This window comes from Diuraphis noxia, unplaced genomic scaffold, assembly GCF_037042655.1.
Source record: "Diuraphis noxia isolate RWA-SAM2 unplaced genomic scaffold, SU_Dnox_SAM2 contig0001, whole genome shotgun sequence".
Classification (NCBI taxonomy): Eukaryota; Metazoa; Arthropoda; class Insecta; order Hemiptera; family Aphididae; genus Diuraphis; species Diuraphis noxia.
Window position 1 is genome coordinate 23,581,535 of NW_028301711.1, and position 25,955 is coordinate 23,607,489.

Consider the following 25,955-nt stretch of genomic DNA (forward strand, 5'->3'; position numbering starts at 1 on the left):
ATTCTTGCGCTATAGGTTTAAAAGTAAACAGTTTATCGACGTGGGCGGTAGCTAAAAGTCGTTGATTATTGAAACGATTTAATGACGCTTCCCACGCTAATTTGTAATTTGACACCGATAACAGAAACTTTTTAACTATGGTAAGTGCCGATCCCGTTAAGCACATTAAAAGATACTGGAACCGTCAAATATCACTTATATCCGGGTTCTCATGAACGGCAGACAAAAATGTGTCTCGAAAGAGAGACCAAGACAAAATATCGCCGTTAAATTTGGGCAACTCAATTTTCGGTAACGCGCTTAGCGTTGGTGAGGCTATCGTAGTCGATTGAGATTTTTTTTTGATAAAACGAGATAGGATATGCTTTATTTTAAAATACATTTCTTCAACGGACTTGGAGACAAGCTCATCAGCTTCGTTGAATTTCCCGATATTGTCATTCATAATAAGAGCATCGACAACAGCCTCCTGTTCTAAACGAAATTTCGAAAAAACTGTCTCAAACGAATCAATACGTACGTCAAGCTCACACTTTTTGACATCGCCCGACTCGACTTGCACAGCGAGTGTATGCATTTCACGAATTGATTCAAAATGACGATCACGCATGAAACGTGCCCGCGTAATAGCACGCTGAGCTTTAGTTACATTAGAAGTACCCGGCATTGTGAACAAGACAATAAATACCAAAATTGAGCTATCCGGCCCGAAGGACCAAAACGTCTGGTGAGGTAACCTGATTAGAGCAGCTGTGCAACGGAGACGGCGATGTGATCGTCAGATATTGGCCGCACTCGAACTATAATGGCGTATGGTAATTGTCGTGTGATATTAGTGGACTGTAAGGCGGAAAGGTGATAGAAAAATACGAGGAAAAATATAAAAATAAAATAATTTAAATATGTGACAGATTAGTTACGATTTATTGTAATGGTCGGTAAAAAATAATTCTAATATTCTATGCACTTAAAACTAGTGTTAGTAAATAATATATGCGCACGTTCACAATACGAACGGCAAAATAAATATGTAGGAATAAAATAGCAATACAAACAAATAATAATTCAAACTTCGCGAATAAATAAATACGGTAGGTAGGTTAACAACAAAATATATAGTACATGTGTACGACCTGATAGCGGCGAGTGTTGACAACCGATGGTGCTACAGTTGTACCGGTACGATAATGAGCAGTCTGATGAAGGTGGTTGACTGAGCGGCGACGACACACCACAACATCAACTTGGACCAAAAATTTTACAGCCGACGGACGGCAGACTCAACACGTGAGGAACGTGGCGGATCGCACTGCGCACACAGCGAGTGGGCGATAACGGCGGAATACTGCGGTTTGGCACGGGCGGACACAACACGCGATTTGTGTGTACAATGAGGGGCACGACACGGAAGAATAAAACAGTACAGAGCCACAGACGGCTTGACCGCACGGAAAGCCAAGATGGCGTTATTGACGACGACGGCGCGCCGATTCGCAATAGTCACATAAACTCCGGCCTACGGAATGAAAGACGGCTCAGGAACAGCGACTCGCGACTTGTGACTATTATTATAATACGAGAATACGACTGAAAGGCATGGCCATAAGCGTGCGCACGGGGGAGGCAGGGGAGGCGGTTGCCTCCCCTGCGAGATTTTCCTCTACACCAAAATATTATATTATATCTACCAATTGGTGAAAATCGGGTGGGGGGATTGGAGTCTGGACCTCCTTAGCTAAAGTATTGCCTCCCCTGCCAAGAATACCTACGCACGCTTATGGGCATGGCCGTGGGCTGGCGTGTGGCGGGGTAACGACCGTCGGCGGCACGCCAATACCGGTTCGCTCTCCGGAGATATCGGAACGGTCGCGCGGTAAGTGTGGTATCGAAGATAATGTAGGGTAAAGTCCAAGACCGGCATCTCGTACCGAACAGTCTTAATATTATTATTTTTAATGTTATTGGTTTTTTTTTTTTTTTTGAGACAATTTGGGTAGGCCTGGGCCTACCAGACCTACCTACTATAACTGGCTACGCCCCTGTATTTAAACATTTTAAAAACGTTATCAGTCTGTTGTTTGTGTTATCAACTTATTTAAAGCAAATTATGAACAAGTTATAAATTATAATTAAGTGTAGGTACGTTTGAAATTCTTATGATTAATCATATATGAATTACATTTGTAGCAGAATTAATTATTTACATGGAACCTTGTTTTAAATGTTCAATCTTTAGCTAAACAATTTAAACATTTTATAAATTTTTAACAACTAAAGAATTTGTAATTTTCAATTAAACAAATTTTGTCGAAATTTGAACTTTAATTGGCTATATGAAAAAAAAATCGTGCCTAGATATTTTTAATATTTTCCTACCATTATTATATTATAAACTTATGGAGAACCTTGTATTAAATTTTCAAGTTTTTTGACCCAATTAATGAAATTTTATCAATATTTATAGAATAAAAAACTAAAAAAAAAACAGAAAATTTAATTAACTTAAAATTTAAAAATGGTTGAAATATTTTGAATATTTTATAAAGTATAGGAATCGATAAACATATGTTGTAAATTTCATTTTTTTACACTTATTACACTTATTTGTTTTGAATAACTTTTAAATAAAGATATCGGTACAAAAGAAATTGTGTGAATATCCAATGTTGTAATTCAAATGCTCATAACAATTTAAATTTACTTTCTGGTAGATATTTTTTATTTGATAAAAGTAAGCAAACTCACGAAGAATCTTATATTGCATTTTCAAAGTTTAGATTTAAAGAGATAGGTACATTTTTACAAATTTCTAACTCAAAATGAATTTCAAATATCCGTGATCTTTACGTGTTATGTTAAAAATTGAACTTTCAATACATATTAAAAAAATTGTGCCCTTGTATTTTTAATATTTTTTAACTACTATTGTGAAATATATTAGGAGCCTTGTATTTTTTAAATTTTAGAGGGAGTGAATTACAAAAACTTGTCAAATGATAGTTGTATAAACTTTTTTACCATAACTAAACAAAGTTTTTTTTTTATTATTAAATTAAATATTTGGAAAATCAAATATTAACACTGTCACCATTAGCTTAAGGTTTGTATAAATGTATAATACTATAGATAGTTTGTTTTATTTTTTTATTTCCAAATTAAATGAACATTACTAGTTTGATGCCAGTAACTTCATAAAATAAAAACATAAGTGGACCGTTATACATTTATTATAAATAACGTCATGTTGAATCTGACCCTCCAACAATTTGAAATCCAGATAATATTGAGTTTAAAAGTTACTCTGTTGAACAACGTTTCTGTCATAAGAAATGAGTAATTTTGATTATATTGAGAAAAAAATGGAAGAAATTCGTTTTAAGACAGTTTTAAAAATATACTTGTGTAGTCAAGGATATTTGGTAGCACTTGAGCGATTGTTTAGCGATGATTGTGTTATAATTGTGAGAGTAGGTAGGTACACAATTCTGATCAAAATATGACTAGATCTCAAAAAAACTAGTTAATTAAACCAAAAATTGAAATAACTATAGTAGTGAATAGGTAGTAAATAATTAATACAATTTTTATTTAGATATTAGCTCATTTAGGTGTGTTCAAATTTATAGTTGAATGTTTAGTATTATATTACTATAATACATACATATTAAACACATTAATTATAACCCAAATAGTTTTAATTGACTTGTACTGTATGAAAAAAACAAATACGATCGAATTTGTTAATCTTAGATATAATGTAATTTTAAAATAATACTAGGTATAGTTTCCGTCGCATAAATTCAAAATAAACATGTAAATAAATAATCAAAAAAAGTTTAATAGGATTTAAACTATACATATAGCCCTATAAGTTCTTAAATGGTCAATCTGGGGACAATACGATCCAACATTCCACATAATATGTGTTCACGATTTACAGAGATTAGATGATTAGATTATAATTATTAATTAGGTGTAAGCTTGTTTATTTCAAATTATAACAGTCAAGAAAAGCATTCGGCTTAACAGAAATACGATCGGGCAGTAAATATTATAATATATTCATGGAATTCAATTTGTGGAAAGTCGTTTGTGTAACCTTACCATAGAACCTAAATGTTGTTCGTATAGCTCTATTCATTTATTTTGTATTTTAGATAATATTTTTTTTTTAGTTTACCTACCTATTTAATTATAGATATGAATACGAGTAGTTTGTAACAGTAAGTAAGATATGTTTTCCTTGATCAAATTGGAAGATTTTAAATTTAAAAATGTCATGTATAAAAACATGTAAGTAAATAAAGTTTATTTGTTTTTGGACTAAAAATGTTTAATTTTAATATTTATAAATGTCTATTAATATCATAGAAAAATAATATATTACATACTGAGCTAAACAAATTTATTAATTATTCAACACTTGTGTTTACAAGTAAGAATTTTTCTTCGAAATAATTTTACAGCCAAAAGAAATAAAGTAATGTTTTAAACTATAGAGAAATTATTTATTGATACAATTTATTAATACAATATTTTTTGAAAGCCTTACAGAAATCACTGTATTATTTATATATTATGTAATATGAATACATATAAACTATTTACTTATGATGTAGGTATTGACGTAGAAAATGCATATAGGTACTCGTATAAAGTAAATAATTAAACGACTTGTGATACATTTGGTCATATAAACTGAAGCTTTAATTAAAAGTTATACAAACTATTAGTTTCGATATGAACCTATGTAGTATCTTGATTCAAGTCGTAGGTACCTAGATAGTTATTGAAATAATTCAATGAGTAAAAAATATGCATTGAGTTTACTACCACAACAGATCTTTCAAGTGTGTCTCACGGAATTCACTTGTCAGCAATAATTTTTAACTTTTATGGAAATATTTTTTCCAATAGCATAAAATCAAATCCTTGGCATTAGTTCAGTTTACATACACATTATAAAATGAAAGCGCATATGAATAAAACTAAAAAAATAGATCTAAAATATCTAAAAGATTATCTAAAATGTTTTTTTTTTTTTTAATTAAAATATCCGTCTATATAATATATATAAAGGAATTTGTCCAGCGGAGAGATCACTGTAGAGTAGTGACCATATTTAAAAAAAAATGTACAGGACAAAATTATAATAATTTAATTTTTCTTCTTAATACTTAATATATATATATATTAACGATTATCAATAAGTCAACAACACTCAACGATTGTTGGAACCAAACTAATAGCAATAGTTATTCGCTATAATAACGATAACCGTATTTAAAAAACGTATATAACCGTATTTTCAGTGATATAAATAGATAGAATCGAAAGCATTTAGTCCGATAACGGTCAATCCGATAATTCCGATAAGCTTCTATAACTCGTAGACATACCCCATACTGATAAATTCAGTCAATCACAAGATTACAATTATAATCATTATTCATTACTTTCGTAAGTTTCATTTTCAAATTCATTAATTTTGTTTGATAAAAAAAAAACAGAACAAAAAACGTCCTGAATGAAAAAATCCTGTAAAAAACAGGACGTATGGTCACCCTACCGTAGAGCCCAAATCACAGGGCAGATCCGCTTGAAATTTTCAGAATGGTATAATATTATAATTTCACCATGCTTTAAGAAAGAATTTTTGGAAATTTAACTCTTAAAGGTTTTTATTTATTATATTATATTAATTAATTATTTATATTATTAAATTATTATTATTATTATTATTATTATTGATTAGAGGTTGTCATTGGCAATATATAATATGGGCATAAGATATTATTTATTATTCAGTTATTTTTTTCACTTTCATTTATAAAAAACTAGCTGAACCCGTGCACTTCGTAGCCCGTTGAAAATCCTACCTCTTATATGGTTCATACTGTATGTTAAATTCATTTTATGTGATGATGCTTGCAGAATATTTTTATACATATAATGATAGATAGTGGTTAAAATATATTATAATCTTACAGCGATATTCAATTTCATATATCATTATGTAATTTTCTTCGTTTTATCAATATAATTTTAACAATTTAAATATTAAATCGAATAATAATATTTAGGCGTAGGTATCACTTACTAACTTAACCTACCTTCTGCCCATATGTCTAATAAAATTAAGTACCAAAATTTGTCACAATCGGTTCAGCTGTTTAAGAATGTATATAGGACAAACAGATATATATATATAGCTGTATCTCTATATCTATGATATCTGTTTATCCTTTATTTAAATGCTTTATAATATAATATGCTTAATTTATACGTTTTTCCAATAATCACGCTTGGATAAATACTGCAATTATAATTATATCAAATTTTGTCGCACTCGGTCCATCAATTGGGATGGGAATGCATATGAATTTCCCACTAAACATACTAACGCTTGTGATTTATTAATTTATTAATTCGCTCAACAAATCATGGAATAAGTAATTTTGAGCAACATTTATAAACAACTTTTGAACGAGTTTAATTAGTTTATCAAAAATAGCTTTGGATTGGGTTAATTGATAAAAACTCTTAGGGAAGGTGATGCAGCCAGTCAGCACATATATAGGAAAATTGGCATTACCAATATCAATGAGTTGTTTGAAAAATATATGTCTCTAGATTGATCATTTTGCTACATGACACGCATATTTTTGCTTAAATGTAATATGTTGAGATGTTTCCACAATTGGAGGACTTTAAACGTGCATTCAGTTCATCAGCTTGAATGTGAAACCACTGGCAATGTTTGGTGAAAATCACTTGGTAATAAGATCATTGCACCACCAAATTTGTTTTGGTTGTTCCGTAGATTTTTAAAGGTTTTATCTAAAGCCTCTAAAGATTTTTTATGCGCCATCGTACATTCGTCCCACACTATTAGTTTACATTGCTGCAAAATCTATTCCATTGCTGAATTGTTGGAAATGTTGCAAGTTAAATTTTCGTTGCTCTGTAAATTCAATGGCAATTTTAGAGCTGAATGGGGTCTGTTGTTCGACCACCTTCAAACAAAGTTGCTGCAATGCCTGACGATTAACGAAGCAAGATTTAGAGCAATTTCATTTTTTGAACGAATTGTCACCAATATTAAAGTAATTAAAAAAGTTTTTCCTGTACCACCAGGAGCATATAAGAAGTAAATCCCTCCATTGCCATTAATTAAATAATTAGTATCCTTGAATTTCGGGTTCTTCTGACTAAGTTTATCCGCCACATTATAGGAGGCATATTTAGTAAGTCACAAACACTTAACCCTTTTATAATTGTATAGAAATTTGTGGCTTTAGATGCACATAGATGCACAGTAAAGAGACGTTAACATTTTACCACAAACAATTGACTTATTACCATAGACCAAATGTCAAATAAGTGGTTTTAATATGCTGGCGTTATGACAACTTGCGTTATTAGCAACTTTTATTTATTTTATATATCATAATCTATATATTTAAATATGTATAACCATCACTTATAATAGCCGTAACTATAGCAACCATTTATAAATAAACAAAAATTTCCATCCTAAAAATAAGTTTGACTGCTCTCGAGAGCACGCCTTGTTTGTTTTTAAGCAATCTACTTTTGGCTAAAGTAAGAAGCTCATGTGGGATTGCAATTGCAGCTGCGTCATCAATTGCTGCTACGCTTTTACATGAAAGAAAAACTGCTCATTCTGCTTTCAAGTCGCCACTCAATTTGAAAACCATCGAAACTCCAACGCGCAATATTAATAAACAATTTAATTCGGCGAAAGTTATGAAAAAATTCAAGTTCATAGTTTGGGATGAAAACCCAATGTCTCATAAGAAAGTATTTGAAGCTTTAAACAACTGTCTGAAGGATCTGAAAAATTCAAATTTATTGATGGGAGGAATCACGGTACTGCTGGCTGGAGATATTCGACAAACTCTACCAGTCGTACTAAGAGAAACTCGATCTAATGAAATTGCAGCCTGCATAAAGTTTTCATATTTGTGGCCTCTAATAGAAAAAGTTTCTTTGCCACCATAAATATGCGAGTACATTTAAAAAGAGACTCCTTAGCAGTTTTCAGAGCTACTCTTAAAAATAGGAGATGGAAAATATCCGGAATATGAAGAAAAAATTACTTTGCCGACCGGATTAGGTTCTGTTGTAAAAACTATAACTCACAGATAAAATATATCCAGGCACGAAAACATCAAAAATAAATCAATGGACTGGTTATGTGAGAGGGCCATATTGACATAAAAAAATGATACAGCAGGAGACATAAACAAAATATTATTGGACTCTTTCAAAGCAAAAAATATGGAATACAGATCAGTGAATTCAGTACTAGAAGTAGATGATGTGGTTAATTATCTAGTTGGATTTCTCAATTCACTCGACCCTCCTTAATTTCCAATAGTTACAATTATTTATATTAAAAATTGGTTGTCCTATAATGCTTCTCAGAAATCTTAGTCCACTAAAATTGTACAATAGGACACGTCTACGGATTATTGGTCTACAACAGAATTTGATTGAAGCTATTATTATGAAAGGATCTGCAAAAGGTGAATCAGTTGTTATTTCTCGCATACTAATGATAACATCAGATTATCCTTTCTAATTCAAGAGAATGCAGTTTCCTGTAAAAGTATGTTTTGGTATGACAATAAATAAACCACAAGTGTGAACCTTGACATTTTCAGGGATCAATATAAGAGGAGATGGTTTTTCACGTGATCAATAAAATTGTATGTGCTATACTCCAGAGACACCACGACCACGAGTTTAGTTATTTTGGCACCAACTGGAATTATAGCTAATGTAGTTTATAGAGAAATATTATATTAACGATAAAAAATTAGCTTAATAAACAGTTAATACAATATGACATATTATTTTAAACAATCATATTTAAATTTAATTTAACTAGATAATATTTAATCTTACCAGATAGCATCAATTAATAACCCGGCAACGACGAGTAATTCAGCTAGTAAAATTATAAATTAATTTAAAAAACAACTAAATTTAGCACAAATGAGTAATCATTGGCAATAATATAGTGTTATATCAAATAAAAATATCATACAACTATAGATAGTGATATATGATACGATCATTTATTTCAACTTAAGACTTTATAGGTAACAAATAGTTAGTTAACTTTAAATATTCAGCTTACAATAATTAATATATTTATTTAAAAAAAAAAAAAAAAAACGTATATGAGAGGTAACAAAAATATTCCGCTTTTATTTTGTCTTAAACACGGCTTCTACATTTATACAATGCTCTTTTGTAATAGTGTTTTTAATTTAAAAATAACCAATGTTAAAGGATTAATTGTATTTTGAATATAGTGGGTATGTATCTTTAGTCGAGTTCATAGATGCATGTAATATGAGTTAATTACAAAACGTTTGTTAAGTTGGAAGATTAAACGTCTCTCTTTGAAAATGTCGTAGGCTAGACACGCTTCATGTGCTTTTAAGTCTTAAATTAAGACAATAGCTCGAATAGCTTTTCTTTTGAGTTATCTTGCTTTATTTTGTTTTATTATGACGATATAATATTAAATATTAAAATTTAAAGTTTTTCCAAAGTTACTTATGTAAAGTGCTCACTCTGCTCAATTTTTAAGAGGAAATATAAACATCTCTAAGCACAAAAGTAAAACATATATAGAATAATAATAACTGACAACTCTAGTGTGGGTTAAATATGTCTGCAATAAACTTTACTAAGGTCAATTATTCTAGTGTTGTAGTTCGACAATGACATTTTTTAAATTAAAATTTAGAGGAAAAATAGGAAACAGTAGGTACAGTTTTGAGCGGATTAATATATTTCATTAGAAAACATGACTGATGTATAAAAAACGTATGTACCTACGTACTAACCAGGCACATTTAACTTATATTATATTTTATGCATATGAATTATTAAAATACATTTTTATAAATTTTATCAGGCGTGTCTACTGTTTTTAACAATTATACTAAATATCACTAATGTACAATTAATCAAATACTCAAAAAACTTATATACAATAATTATTTTTAATTGATAACAAACTTGAGTATACCTGTATACTTAATTATTAATAAAGCAAAGTTATGAATTAGCGATCCAAAAAGTGTTAAATTGTTTAGAGCAGCGTTTCTTAAACTTTTTTATCCGTGGAACCCTTTTTGACGTCCACTTTTATCGTGGAACCCCTACTTAGTTTTCTAGCTTTTAAGCTTTTTGTTAGGATTATTTGCAAAAAAAAAATATAATTATTTCATATACTTATATTGTGTTAAAGGTACTTAATTAAAAAATATGTTAAAAAAAATAATAAAAATTGTATATAATTTTACTTTAACAATAATTACTTAATGAGATGCGTGAAATTGCTTTTTATTATTACAAATATTCTTAATATTGGGCTTTATTGATGAAAGTTGTAATAACATATTAGGTTCGGCATCAAGTCTGTTGCGGTATTTTGTTTTTGTCGATACATAGGTAGAGAACCCCGTTTCACACATATACGTGGTTGCAAATGGTAAAAGTGCCAACACGGCCTTTTGTGACAATTGAGGATATTCATCTTTTGAACTGCACCAAAATTCTGCTAATGGCATTGATTTAAATTTTTCTTGCAGCGATGAATCAGATGTAAATTCAATAAAGGTTTCATATTCTTTTGCTGACATGGCTGGAGGTCGTGTATTGACAATAAATGGATTTTTTATCCACAGTTCATTTTTATATTTCACCTGTTGGTCATTTGGAAAATACTGGTTGAATCCTTCACTCAATCCAGTGAGGTGCTGAATAATTTCCTCAATGAAAACTTCATTAATTTCGACCTTTTCCTCTTCCGAAAAGCATTTAATTGTAGGAAAGCAATCAAACTCGTTGGAGCTCATACAAATTTTCCAAAAATCTAACTTTTTCTTAAAAGCATGAATTTTTTCGTGTGCAGTAAAAACATTTACGTGTCTGCCTTAAAGTGTGAAATTAAGCTCATTGATCTTTGTAAAAATATCACTTAAATAGGCGACTTTAAGTAGCCAAATTTGATCAAGAAATCGATCTTTTAATTCGAAATTGTGTTCCAAAAAAAAGCACGTACCTCGTCCCTTAATTCAAAAATACGAGTTAGTATCTTTTCTCGAGATAACCACCTGACCTCGGTATCTATGTTACTCATATGCTTATCGTTATCGACGGTCGTTTCTCTTAAGTTCACGCTATCGCGGACGGTCATAACCAATTAGTATTTTTATCAACGACGTTCAAATATTATTTCTGTATACAAACTGTATAACTGTCTAAGCAGTATAAGAACACAATATATTATAGAAGTATAGAGGTTAGACTGTTAGAGTATAGAAATAGACTATTCCATATGACATATTATACATTATTATTTAATATACAAACATTCTTTAGTTAGACATTTTTAAGTAATTTTCTTGAAAATTTTGAAAAAAATGACTTAAGCTTCGCGGAACCCTGAAGTGATCTCTCCGCGGAACCCCGGGGTTCCGCGGAACACAGTTTAAGAAACGCTGGTTTAGAGTATACTATAATATAACGAATAATAATACAATTTAAGTTACAATATTTCAAAATACATAAAAGTCAACATTATATTAGTTTTATAATTGATGTGTATAAGCAATAGCAATACTTTGGTATCAATAACGACTAAATACGCGACAAATCGATGGATACACATAATATAGGTTTCGTTATATTGTGTATATTGCACTGTTTTATTTAACATAACTTTCAATAATATTGATCTAACAATTTTATGATGTTTAGAATAATTTCTAACTCGAATAAAGGTGATTGTTACACGGGTATATTGTGAATTATTTTCGTCTTATACAAGCGCATAATATAGCAAATGTTATGCTAAGTAGATCACGATTAGCTCTGTTAATTAAAAAAATTGGGTAAATTGACCTTTTATACAATTTTAAGTTTTAGATTATTATATAAGGCATATCATTGTTTTTTTTTTTTTTTTTTAATTTTTTTATTATGTTTTTAATTTCAAAGGGAATTATGAGTGTATTGAGATATACAGACAATTTACAATTTAAAAATAACAATAACTCTTTTACGCATTTGTAATCCTTAGATAACCAACATCCATGTGACGTCCTTTTAATAAAATGTTTATACTTCAATTTATGTACATGTTAATTATAAATTTATAATAAATTATTATTTTTATGTGATTTTGATTTAGTCTCATCATTAAATTACACTGATATGAAAAAAAAAAATAGGTGTACTTATAATTTATAACTGAAATTGACTGATACATTACGACGCGCAACGTGTACATATGTGTATGTCTTATGTGCACATAATTATATAGGCATCCCAGAAAAGCTTTTCAATATTTTATTTTATTAAATGTATTACCAGGTACTTTATATTGATTAAGTTGTATTTATAAAATGTTTGTTCAGTGTACATTTATGAATATTACAAACATGAATATTATTTTTTTATTTGTTCACGTTAAAAAAAATGAATACAAATAAATGGTAATTTATTCTTCATTTATATATATATTTTTTTTTATTTCTTAAACTTTTTCATAGCCAGTGCAAATGTATAATCAAATTCACTTATTAGTGTGGAATATTATTTGGTTTTACACGAATATGGAAAATATTATTATGACGTATATTATTGCAGTCAAAGTTGTACTGCCTGTTTATGTACCTATACTATTTTGTTATGGAAAACTACTTAACCCAATAGTTAATTATCTACGTAACGTACTCACACACATACACACATGTATATATATACACTAGGTAAGTTGCGTGCAAAAAATATTTTAAGTCTATAATTATTATTGTTATAGATGTCGGTTTAATAATATTAATGGTTTAATGGTTAACGCTCATTGACCTCATTACTAAAACTTTTTTTATGAATTCAAATCCTGTTTTTTTTTCTAAACATTATGCAGCAAAGATATTGAATGTCAATAAGTGGAAAAAATATGAATGATAAAATATTTTTATTTAAAAAAAAAAACACTTCGTTCAGAATCTAAAAAAACTATCCATCACTGTATTAACTTTATTATCATAGGTACCTACACAAAGTTGTGTTTTTAAATTAACTAATTATTATAAATGAAGAAGCAAGATATATTATATATTTATATATTCAGATGAATAACATGATCGGGTATACTTTAAATTTAAATATGACTATAATCATTTTTATTTTCAAATAATAAATTAAAATAAAATTTATATTTTTGTAACTTGTTTTAATACAAACAAAGGTATGCTTATAATTATATTAATTTTAAAAGCAAGTTCGTGTTTGACTCTCAACTGAATAACGTACGTTTGTATTTATTGCACTTGTATTTTTATCTTCCAGTATAGAAGTGACATAGTACGAAACTTATAAAAATTATTTTGTAATATGACTAATTCATAATAATATACCTAATATTATAGTAATATTCAAGTTGAATTTATTAATATGAAACTAATTAAGTAAAAATTACCAAAAAAATCTGTTTCCGACAAACTATTAGCATTTAACAAACAACCTACAAAAACTAAAATAACCAATGCTATACCGGCTCAAAATCAAACCTCTTTAATAAATGAAAATATTATAACCTTATTCAGAACTGTTTCAAATGACAATGCTGAAGAAAATTATTCCTTTAAAAAATCCTTCCAACACCACATTTCCTTAAATTAACCACCCGGTTATTCAATTAACAAATTTAAAAATTATTGAATACCTACTTAGTTTCACACTTTAGAAATTTCTTAATTCTACACTAAGATAAATGGTGAAGTATAAATTCTAACTCATGCCCCATATCAAGGGTAGAAACTAGAAATATAATTATTATACATCTAGAATCACGTGTTTGACTTTCTAATAATTATCTTCCGAATAAAACGAATTTAAAAGTATTAGATACTACGACTATAATAAATTAATTATTTAGGTTAACCTAGGAAACATTTATATTCAGTTTATATTATTCTCAACTACTACCTTAGCCAAATGTTTGATTGAACAATTCTTTATGAAATCGAGAAAAAAAATTAGCCTCCAACTACCTACCAAAATAAAATCATTTCACTTTTACAGAAAACCAAATAGAATAAAACCTTTAAAGTACAGATAGGAAATTTTTCTCAAACACTGTTTAACAAATACCAATGTATTAGTGCATTAGATATTTTAAAAAACGAAATGAAACAATTACCTATCTTTTTACATTTTTACCAGAAACGTGACATCATAACAACAACAGGTTTTGTAACAATATTTTTTTCTAAATCGTATGAGTATATAATATCTAATGCACCCAATTAGAACAATTAAATTAATAGAAACAAAAAAATTAAAAATTAATTTCTTAAAAATTTCAAACCTCCAGATATTTATTAAAATATTACATAAACTTGAAATCACTTATCTTCAATGCTGTGAACGTTATGTTATTATAAGCAGTAAAACTTCAACCATGAAAACGTAAAGTAAATTCAGAGGTCATCAAAAATGTGGAATAAATTGTTAATAGTGACGTAGCCATTATAATAGCATAAGAAAATAAATCACCCCTTATTATATTTCATCAACATCAAAATCATAAGTTAAAATAAAATGATCCCACCACAATCATGATCTCAAAGAAGTATTGATAAGTTGAAGCGAATTCAAGTAACCGAAACTTGTCCCTTTCTTTCATGGAAAATGAATAGAATTTCCGCAATCAAATCTCCTTAATATATTAACCCAACGCACTTCAAACTCAGTTCAGTTCTATACATTTTATCAATTTTATTATGGTTATAAACATACATTTGTGGCCGATATTACAAGAGTTATTTTATTTTTTCAATTAGATGGCATGTGGAACCCAGCGTGTCTTAACAATATATAATACAGGTGCATAATTAAACATTAAAATTATATATAGACAATTTAATCTTTTACATCAGATAATGTCTCAGATTACTTATTTACCATTTATCTGAATCGGTTGAAAAATCTTACAATTATTTTACATAATATGAATAAAAAAGAACCAATAATATGTATCTTTTATGCAGAATGTTAACAATTATTAAATATATTTTAATATATTATACCGAATTCCGCACTTCATAAAACCTTAAAATAAAATGCGTCCTTTGAACCAAATATCTTTAGATATTAACTCTCACTTTTTTTTGATAAAAATACTGTAATTTGTAGTTCATTAATACTTTTCTTTATTTCTATTAAAAATTAATCATCATAATATTCTAATTATCAACACGACATTAAAAAAATAAATAATAATAATAATAATAAATCACGTGCCCTATATTTACTATTTAGAATTTTGTACTTATTTATTTGGTTATTTGTTCGTTTTATTAAACTATAAACTGTTAAATTTTTAAAATGTTTCCTAATTTTTTTAGAGCTTAGATATTTTATACGATTCTCCTAAATATACTATTATTTAAAAAGCCTGAAGACTAATTCTCTAGGGTTGCTGCTCTATAAATTATAATAAAATAACTAAAATACATTTGGTTAAAAGTGGGTCTTCCGTAAATTTTAAGGTTTTGGATTATACGTGCAATAAACAAATAAGGTAGGTGTTGCTTTAACCATAATAATTTTTTTTCTAGTAATATTATGTGGAAAATATTAAAAAATATCCCAATATAATACAATTAATTGAAAACATAATATTTAACAAAATATTTTTTTTCCAGTAATTTATTACAAATTAAGAATGTTTGTGAAATTTACGTAAATATATGTAAACAATTATTGCAGTATTATTGTAAAATTGTATTTATCTACAAAAAATATATTGTTTAGATAACTTAGTTGTTATAATAGTTATAATATGTTAAAATAATATATATAAATTAAACACTTGCATTAAAGTTCATTAAATTTTAAATTTATCTAAAATAATTAAATTAAATTTAGGTAAAGCTTATGGTTTTCATCTTTAAATTATCTTTATGATTTCTCCAATTTTACTATATTATTAACTTTTTTATTTATTTATTGTTTTTTGAAATTATTGCATTTATGCATTACTAACTTACACTATTAGAGCATTCATTATTTATTATTGTTTTTTTCTTTTTTTTATCTACGATTAAATAAATTAATAAATTAAAATACATACTGAATAATGTACTTATATTATAACTTTATTGCACTATACAAACTTAGTTACATTTTGTAAAATTACAATTCACTTATTGAGATTATATTTTAATTCATTATTAATTAATATATTATATTTTCATTGTGGGTTCAAGTCCTAACTATTCAAAATAAAACATAATTGTATACATATTTATTGATTTACACTTAATCCTTAATATGATATTGTATATTCATATGATAAAACTTAACTAAATAATTTAAAACTAACATATAACTAACTATAACTACTGTCAATTTTTAGTGATCTATGGACCATATTACAGTGTAAAAACAAGCCAAAAATTTCCCAAATTTATATTGTAGTTCAGTTTTACACTGCACTAATTAAATAAAATTAATTTTTTCGTTAAAATTATTTGAGGTAGATAAAAATATAGGTACATTTTTAAATTTAAAATAAAAATCGATAAATTATGCCTTCCAGTCAGTATTTAGATTGCCGTCAGGTCGTATAGCCTTCCATAAACATTTTCGAGTAGAATAAAAGCTCTGTTTTCATAACTCTTTAAAAAAAAAAAAGTGCACATACCACTAATTTGTGTTAGTCACACGCTGATGGGTCAATAGACTATACAGGATTAGGTTATTAAAAGGGTCAGTATTAAAAACATTAAGTTTTTATGTAATCTCCACCATTTTGTAATGTAAAATTCCTGTGACCCAGTAGGTTTATATGTTAGAAGGATAGTGCTATTAGATTAATTTGCCAGATATAATTTACGAACAAAATTTTTACGATGATGTTTTATATTAAAATACTATAGATATACGACAAGTAATAACATTCTATATTTCATTAGGTATCTTAAGTTAATTTCCTTTTTAATTTATACAGCTCACACCCCATAAAGGTATAAAGGGTATGATTTACATTAAGTAATACAAATTAGATTATTATATTAAGTTAGTTAAAATTTACATGAACTGATTAGTATGCAATACTTACAAAATTATAAATAAAATATACAAGTACTTATTGGGTATTACTTGGTATTTTTAATCTAGCTTATAATTCAAGCACGCTGAATTGTTTCAGTTATAAATTAAATTATTTACGGAATAGTAGAAATTATGGAATTGCTTATATTAATACAGGTAAACTATTAATGTACCAATACAATATATTTTATATAGTTTATTTATCTACGAATACAGCTACTGTCATTCTTATTTACTTAAATGTGGAACTATAATTAATTAAGGATTTATAAAAATAAGAACAAAATTAATAATACGTTATTTTTTAGTTATGTGTAAAAGATTTTAGTTTTTCGCTGTTTGCACTTTGTATACAATATACTTTACGTAAGAACAAAATGAATATTTGAAGAAAAATATGAAATATTCTTTAGTTTTATGTAAATTGATATCTTTGAATATGAATATTCAAACAATACTCTCTTTTCAGAGCTTAAAAAAACGTTGAATTGTGCTTCTGAACATTAAAAAGCGAGAAACTAACGGATGAATTTAAACGTATTTAATTAAGATTTAGGTTGAATAATATTTTATGTTCAACATAAATATATCTATAAAACTCAGACACAAACAAAATTAACATTCAGCATTGACATAAATAGGTAGGGTAGTGAATTTTAGATTTTATAAACCTTATTATTACCTGATTATGTTTGTGTATTCTGGTAAAATACATTTCATAATAGGATGTATATTTTAATTAAACAATTTGTTTTTTTTCGTTTGAAAGATCATATTTATATATATATATTATCAAAACGTAAGCATTAAATATCAATTAAATAAAGTTACTACTACATCTTATCAACTTCAGTTTCAACTCATAAATAATTAATATTTAGTTTAAAAAAAATACTTGCTCATTTAGACAATCAGATCATTAAATTAATTAGTAAATATGAATAACATTGAAAACCCTAGGTATGCATTAAATAAGCTTTAAGTATCTACTGTTATATACCTACATAGGATATCTTGATACAAATTATTTTGCATTATAATTTTTATTTTTGTTTATTAAATTTTAGTATTTTAATCAGTCTATTAGATAATGAATTCAACATTTATATTAGACATCAAGTGTTAAAGTTCACCAACTGAATTTTGAATTTTAACATCACATATTATAGGTATAAAATGCAGTTACTCATATGCTTGTTATTTTTATGAGTTGCCTTGTGATCGACAATTGATTGGCATGCAGGTACAATCAGCAGTCGAAGGCATAATAATATCATAATGTTATGTTTCCTGTAACCCGTCAGTCTTGAATAATGTTATTTATTACTTAAAATTATGTAGCTTTTTTCTCTAGTGATTTTTATAAAAACATAAATGGGTGTATATTATAATAATTGTTATTAGAATATTTATATGGAGTAACCTTTTTTTATACAAAATATTAAATATCAAGCAATATAAAGAATTCAAATTTAAATATATACGATATGGAAATCATTATGAGGAGGCAGGACCAATTCAACGAAAAAATTAAAATTAAAATTGGGACCCAATGAACAGACACCTGCCGCGTGTTTTTCAGACAATGTCGGTGAAATATATTTTTTTCTCGTAAAATGTGTTGTATATAGGTACATGCATAATGTAAATGTCTATAAATTGCGAGTTTTTGAATAAGTATACATGTATTATATTTTTTTTTTCACTTTTTAAAGAAGAATAATATAATCCACCTATAGTGTTTCTTTCTGATTAAAACAGAAATATTTTTATTTAAGGCGTACCAAAACAGCAGGAAGTCGAATTATAGTTAGACCTATGAAATTCCATTGGATACACACCAACAGCTATCGTTGTGAAATCAATCATTGTTTGTCAATTACACTGAATCAGGACACTATCTATATAATATACATCTAATGTACCTATATATAAAAAATTATATTAAAAAAACGTATATATCAATTAAACCATTGAAAATCAATAAATTATAAAAATAATACATTTTAAATAATTTTTATTAAAAATAAAATACAATAACTGTTTTAGTTAAATACATTTTTATAAGTTTACTCAAAATAAACAATATACATTTTGGTTGGAAATGTATAAGTTATTTTGATTCACTGATTTTTGTATTTTTCGTTAAATTTGTGAGCAACGTTGGAGCATGTTTTTGTCTATCTCTTTATACATTTTGCTTATATTGGGAAAACGCGAGTTGGGTCCCGAGATATTTGATCCCTTAAAAAAAAACACGAGTTGGGTCTGCGGTAATATTGTCAATGCTGGTCGCACATGCCTTCCACCGGCACTGAATATATTGTATATTATTAATAAGACGTATAACACGATTCAATCAATGATGGACGATGAAGAGAAAAGATGCTTTTTTTTACTAGTGGAGAATTGAACCGGTTTAATTTTGTAAAAGAAGTGTCATTTAAATGTATTCCCTAGCATATAATGTACATTTACATACATATATAAAGAAATTAACTTATATAAAAAAATTAACAATCAACTTCTTCAACCACTTACAGCCTGCCAGCAGCGCGAAATACTACAACCTAAGTGTACCTCCTACTGTACGCCGTCTCAAGCGTGGACGTCCACATGACCTTCTACGCTAATTTGTCTATTGTTTTGTTTATCCTATCATTTATTAATTCTTAATAAATCTTAATTGTACATACCTATTCTGTATATAATAATATAATTAGTTCTAAGTTTATCAAACGTTGTTTAATTTCTATATTATCAATAATTACTATTCTGTAAATATTTTATGTTAACCTTTTTCAAAACGTCAAAATATTATATTCTTTTAGTCTTAAGTTTAGATGACCAATTGTCAGGAAAACTTTATAAATAAAACAAAAAAAAAAAACATGTACATACATGTACATCAAAAAATATACCGGGACCCAACTAAAGTACTCCATAAAGTATACCGGAACCCAACTCGTGCTGTTTTTGAAATCTGGGACCCAACTCGATTTTGTCCCTTATATTTGAAATATCGACGGTTTAAAGGTTATTTGGTGATTTTTAGATATATGCTCATTTAATATTTTCAACGACTTTTCCGTTAAATCGACCGTTGTTAAATCAACTGAATAATTGGCACGTAACCTTTCGACTACATCGACAAATCAACATAGAGACCCTATCACACATTCAGTCATCTGTATTATGACATTATTCCAGAAAAACGTCTTAAATGCGTCTATTTCTTTTTTCTAATATTCTGCGATTTTACGAATTAGTTGTTGTGCATGGTTTACGAGTAATTAATTTGTATCCACACAAATATCGCGTTGCAATGTGATGACATTTATTTGTTGGTTACATAATATGTACGAATATACGTGAAAAACTTTATAACGTAATTTTACTCTTACACTTGATGCATACGAGGCGTCGTTAAAACTGTACGAAAATCACGGACCATGACCACGAGGGATGTGTGATATGTGTATAATTATTTTGAGCGTAACAATCCACACACACACACACATACTCGCGCGCATTTCACAAATTCAAACTTCGAGATGTTGTTGGTTGCAATTCAATTTACGTTAGGGTGTCGCAGTCGACCGTCACCCTAAATTCTCACTTCTATACCCCAAATCGACTTAACTCTCGAACTATACAATCCACTCGAGGATTATAGTAAAAAATACAATCAAAGTGAACGCGCCTGGTCGATGCAGTTTGTTATATTCTGCAATATTAGAATAAACATGCAGGTTATCAAACTCAATGACGAAAAATTTGACTTATCTAATAATTTTGTTATTTTAATCGTCAATAGAATGGCATGATAATGCAATATAAAAACAATTATATTATAAAAAACCATTATTCTTAAAGTTTGATGGTAAAAATCAATTTTTGCACACATAAAAACATCTGAAAAAATTAGTATAGATTAAATTACATTATTGTTAACATGCATTTCATGTTATTTACAGATTCAATAAGATTGAAAATATCAATCAGTGGCGGTTTTAGCGTGCGGGCAGGATAACTGGTAGTGCCCCTTATTGAAGAATTAAATTATAAACTAAATGATATAATATCTTTAAGCACTTTTTGGAGGAAATTAACATAAATATTTTACACTGAAAAATATAAAGGGAGGGAGAGTTAATTCTTATTTGAAATCAAATCTTTTTATAAATGTACTGTTGTCCGTACGAAAATTTAGTCTTAGAACCACGCTTGACGCTTGGAAAACACAATATGTATCATCCATCATCTAACATTTATACGTTGAACAATTATGAGAAATCTGTTTCATTGTCAACCATTGTCCATTATATACATAAAACAACCAAATATATTATTAGTTCATTATGTTTTTCATTAAGTAGATGGTTGAATATTTGGTTCAGATTACAATTTTTAAAACACCTTGTGCAGTATTTTAAAACAACCTATAAATGTAGTGGAAAATTCGAGCACTTCTTCTTGAATACTGTCATAAAAAAAAAAAAAAAAATTGAAAATAAATACTCGAGAGCAACGAATTATAATACTAGAAGATTAATTTTGAAAATCAAAAATGGAAAAGTTTTTATTTTCCACGAGTTATTTTTCTAATCATCTGCTATTTTATCAAATCTTGTGTGGTAACCGAAAGATAAATTGTTTATAATTTATTTTATGTCTGCTTTACCAAAAACAATATTTTTGCAGTCCAATATGTACATGACTTCAAGAAGGTGTCTCCAATTTTACAGGCTTTATTTTGTTTGTCTATAAGCTGAGATTACTCGTAAGAAGCTTTGACAACTTTCATATACTCACTACACAACGATACAAAGGTGTATAATTTCATACGTTTTAATGATTCCTCTTTTGGGCAAAAGACATATTTTGGCTAACCTTACAACATAGCATTATTTAACTATAGTCATATAAAAATCAAAATGTTTAGTTCATATTACATCATTGATAAAAACTAAATGGCTAATGACCCACCATAGTGACCTTCCTCCTTTAAAAAAATAAATAAAAATTATCCTAACCATTTATTATTTACTTATTTTATTTTATTTCACCCAGTTGTATATTATATATTATATCCATTGTTAATGTTTAAATTAATTGCAGGTACTATAAAGTAATAAATAATCATTATTTTAATTTCAGAGACATTTTCATATCAAACTAAGCAATATAAAAATATTTTGAAATTAAATAAATATTTTCTTGTATTATGATAATCTTTAACAAACTTTTTACGTTATTAAGAATATTTATTTGATAGATTATCCGTACCGATCAGTAATAATCATGAAATTATGATTATCGGTCCTGAATTTGAGATTGAAATGTCTTATCGAACAGTATCCTTGTGTTGAATTAAATTAAATACTTTTATTTTATTTTAAATGTTTAATAACCTCCCCTTCAAGATTTAATTGATTAATTATTTTAAAAATATATAATATTGTAATAGCGTGTTAACTTTTACCGCTTATATTGAATTGTACTATAACATCCATATTATATTTTAATTATTTTTCCAAATATTTTCATGTTCTCTTAATTTTGAACTAGAATTTTTTTTTTAAATAGTACATTGAATATTTTCTGTTGTAAATTAAAACAAAGAATAAAAATAAACATTAATTAATTTACATCTATCATACTTTCTGTTTTATCTGTTATCAGTAAAAAAAAAACATTTGGTACTACTGACTTAATTATTTTAGTTGATGCCCTACCTAATGATTCCAGTGATTATCACATTATTTAATTTTAATTTTTCTGTTTGTATATTACTCATTTAGTGCACTATTTGTTTTCACTTAAATCACAATTCTTTATCTGATAATTGAGTTAATACCATAATTTATAAAATCGTATAACTGTCTGTCATTTTCTACAAAATATCAAAGCCTCAAAACAGTTATGTGCTTTAACGAAGTTCATTGTCAACGTTTTTGATGAACTTGCCGGGATAGTTTTTTTTTTTTTTTTAATACATTTTCTTTGTATTTGTTTAGCTTTATAAGTCTATAGCTAATAGTCTTATGTATATAGTTTTCCTAATTTATCAGTAACAGTTAAATTATGTTTTTCAACTGATGGACGATGATAATTATAATAAATGTATTACTTAATTATGAAGTTTCAGAAGTTTCATCCATAATACTGTTGTATATTATTGATTGCTTATATTTCAAAGAAATTATTTTTTTCTTTTTTGATCAATTTTCAACATAAAGTACAAGGTTTCAATCTTCACAATTTATACAAAATTATAATATGCCAATGAAATATAAAAAGATTAAAAAAAACTGTACAATATATCAGAATAATTTTTAATAGCAAATATATCGCTACTAAAATGGGTGATAATATAAATTTATAACATTTGTTGGATTTATTAATGATACTATTGAAAATCAATATTTACCTTAAAGTTTTAATTACGAATCACTGACCATGTATATTTAGAATATCTGTCTAAAATAAAAAATAAATAATGGTAATTCTTACAAATTAGCCATTAACAATATTTGTGTTATTTATAAACTATAATAGGTGATTGAAAATAGTTCATAAATCCATATTTAAACAAATAAGTACCTAATATGATACTTTCTAATTTATATACACTTCATTAGTGTGATCAGCATAATTGATTTAGAACTTTAAATGGCGAAAAATTTACTAGTCACGACAGAGTAAGGTAGGTACTTTGTGGACATTCGTTTAAAAGCTCAATCGATTTTTTACAAAACGTATTAGATGTATAAAATTTAAAAAAAAATCAAACTTTATTGTTTTTAGATGATGCCATTTACTTAAAAATTCATAAATAGAATATATATGTATACTCAGACTATTTTTTTCCATCACGGTAATTACACCATTCTCAAAATGGAATGTCCATAAAAGACATAGATTTTACCTATTATACATCACAAATAATTACAAAGTCCTTATTTACCAATGGCCACTCACGCAAATCATGCATTTTACAGGGAGAATTAGATATACATTCTTCTCTTATTATTTATTAAATTTATTTACGATATTGATTTCTTAAACTAACGTGCCATGGTTTTTTTATTTTTGCAAAAAGGAATACTTAGTTTTAACTCCGGGATAGTAAATTTTTTTTTTCAATACCACTCAAATGCTTTCAACTATGATGTCCATATATCACAGCGATATAATTTTACTATAGTTTTATTTTTAAAAATATTATAGATTTTCTTATATTGATAATATTTAAATACACACACTACTATATAAAACTATTATATAAATATACTAGCTGAACCTGTGCACTTCGTAGCCCGTTAAAAATCCTACCTCTTATATGGTTCATAGTTCATATTATGTGTTAAATTAATTTCATGTGATGATGCTATCAGTATATTTTTATACATAATGATTGATAGCGGTTAAAATATATTATAATCTTTCAGCGATATTCAATTTCGTATATCATTATGTAATTTTCTTCGTTTTTTCAATATAATTTTGACAATTTAAATATTCAATTCAATGATATTAAGGCATAACACTTTTTAACTTAGCATATCTTCTGCCCATACGTCTAATAAAATTCTGTACCAAATTTTGTCGCAATCAGTCCAGCTGTTTAAGAATGAATATAAGACAAACAGATATATATATATATATATATAGCTATCTATCTACAAAGCTATATCTCTATTACCATGATGTCTGTTTATCTTTTATTTAAATCCTTTATAATATAATATGCATATTTTTTCGCGTTTTTTCAATAATCACGCTTGGATAAAAACTGCAATTATAATTTTATCAAATTTTGTCACAATCGGTCCACTAATTGGAATTGGAATGCATAGAGGATAAACACACAGAAATCAATTTTTATTTATTTTATTTTCATATAAATTGCCCATTAAACATACTAACGCTTGTGATTTATTAATTTAATTAATTAATTAAATAGAACACTTTTAGTTATGCTTTACATGAATAATTAGGCAACTGTGTAGATCAAATAACAACCCTAATGTGATACAATTTAAACAGTTTTAAAACAAATTTGTCTTAACTATGAACATAGAATTCTAATTGGTAAAATAAAATAATTTAAATGGTTTCCATTGGTGACAAAAAATATTATTATTATTATTATTTAGCTCATTTTTTACTGGATAGATGGTGCCACTTTCATTTCATCACCACCTCGTCATATTCCTCTAACCCGTAAACTTTCTCAAATTTTTCATCCTTAAGATCCTTCTCTTAATATTTACAAACCCAACAAAAAAAGAATGAGCCAAATCGGCCCAGCCATTCTCAATTGATAAATTATTATAGATCTTTGGCTCCATTTTTATATATACAAAATATACATAGATAAATGATAATATAGGTACAATTGTTTTTAATTTTTTATGAAATTCATACTTTTTTTTATTGACAAAAGTGGTACTAAAATCTTCAGCAGAGTGTTGAATATAACAGTAAAAAATTTCAGCCAAATCGGTTCAGTAGTTTTCTCAGTTAGCGCGGTCGTAAAAAAACCCTTACAATTTTTTATAATAGTATAGATATATATATATAAAATACATACGTATTTCAGGTGACAAAAAGTTAGTTGTCGTCAAACATTCGAGGTTGTGTGTAGCCATCACCAGTAGCCAAAGTATAAATGCAAAGTCCAATTCTACCATTTCGTGATCTGAAAAATATTCAATAAAAAATTATTACATTTATATTATGAGTTTGAAATAGTTGTTTAAACAATCATTATA

The 25,955-nt window shown here is 27.3% G+C and overlaps 2 protein-coding genes across 3 annotated transcripts in view; both read right to left on the minus strand.

The window, feature by feature from the left end:
• The window catches only part of LOC107172995 (sidestep VII transmembrane protein), a 264,502-nt gene that overhangs the window by 188,102 nt on the left and 50,445 nt on the right, over positions 1-25,955 (minus strand). For both annotated transcript variants that reach the window (XM_089215979.1, XM_089215980.1), the window contains exon 2: positions 25,775-25,882. In XM_089215979.1, the coding sequence (XP_089072105.1) occupies positions 25,775-25,874 (100 nt within the window). In that variant the 5' untranslated portion in view covers positions 25,875-25,882. The remainder of the gene's footprint in view (positions 1-25,774; positions 25,883-25,955) is intronic.
• LOC149060358 (zinc finger BED domain-containing protein 5-like) lies at positions 10,365-10,709 on the minus strand. Its single transcript, XM_089216821.1, has one exon. It carries the CDS (start codon positions 10,686-10,688, stop codon positions 10,365-10,367), a length of 324 nt encoding a protein of 107 aa, XP_089072947.1. The 5' UTR covers positions 10,689-10,709.

What these genes read in the sequence shown, in the direction of transcription:
- LOC149060358 (XM_089216821.1), bottom strand. Translation starts at nt 10,688, where the DNA reads ATGTCAGCAAAAGAATATGAAACCTTTATTGAATTTACATCTGATTCA.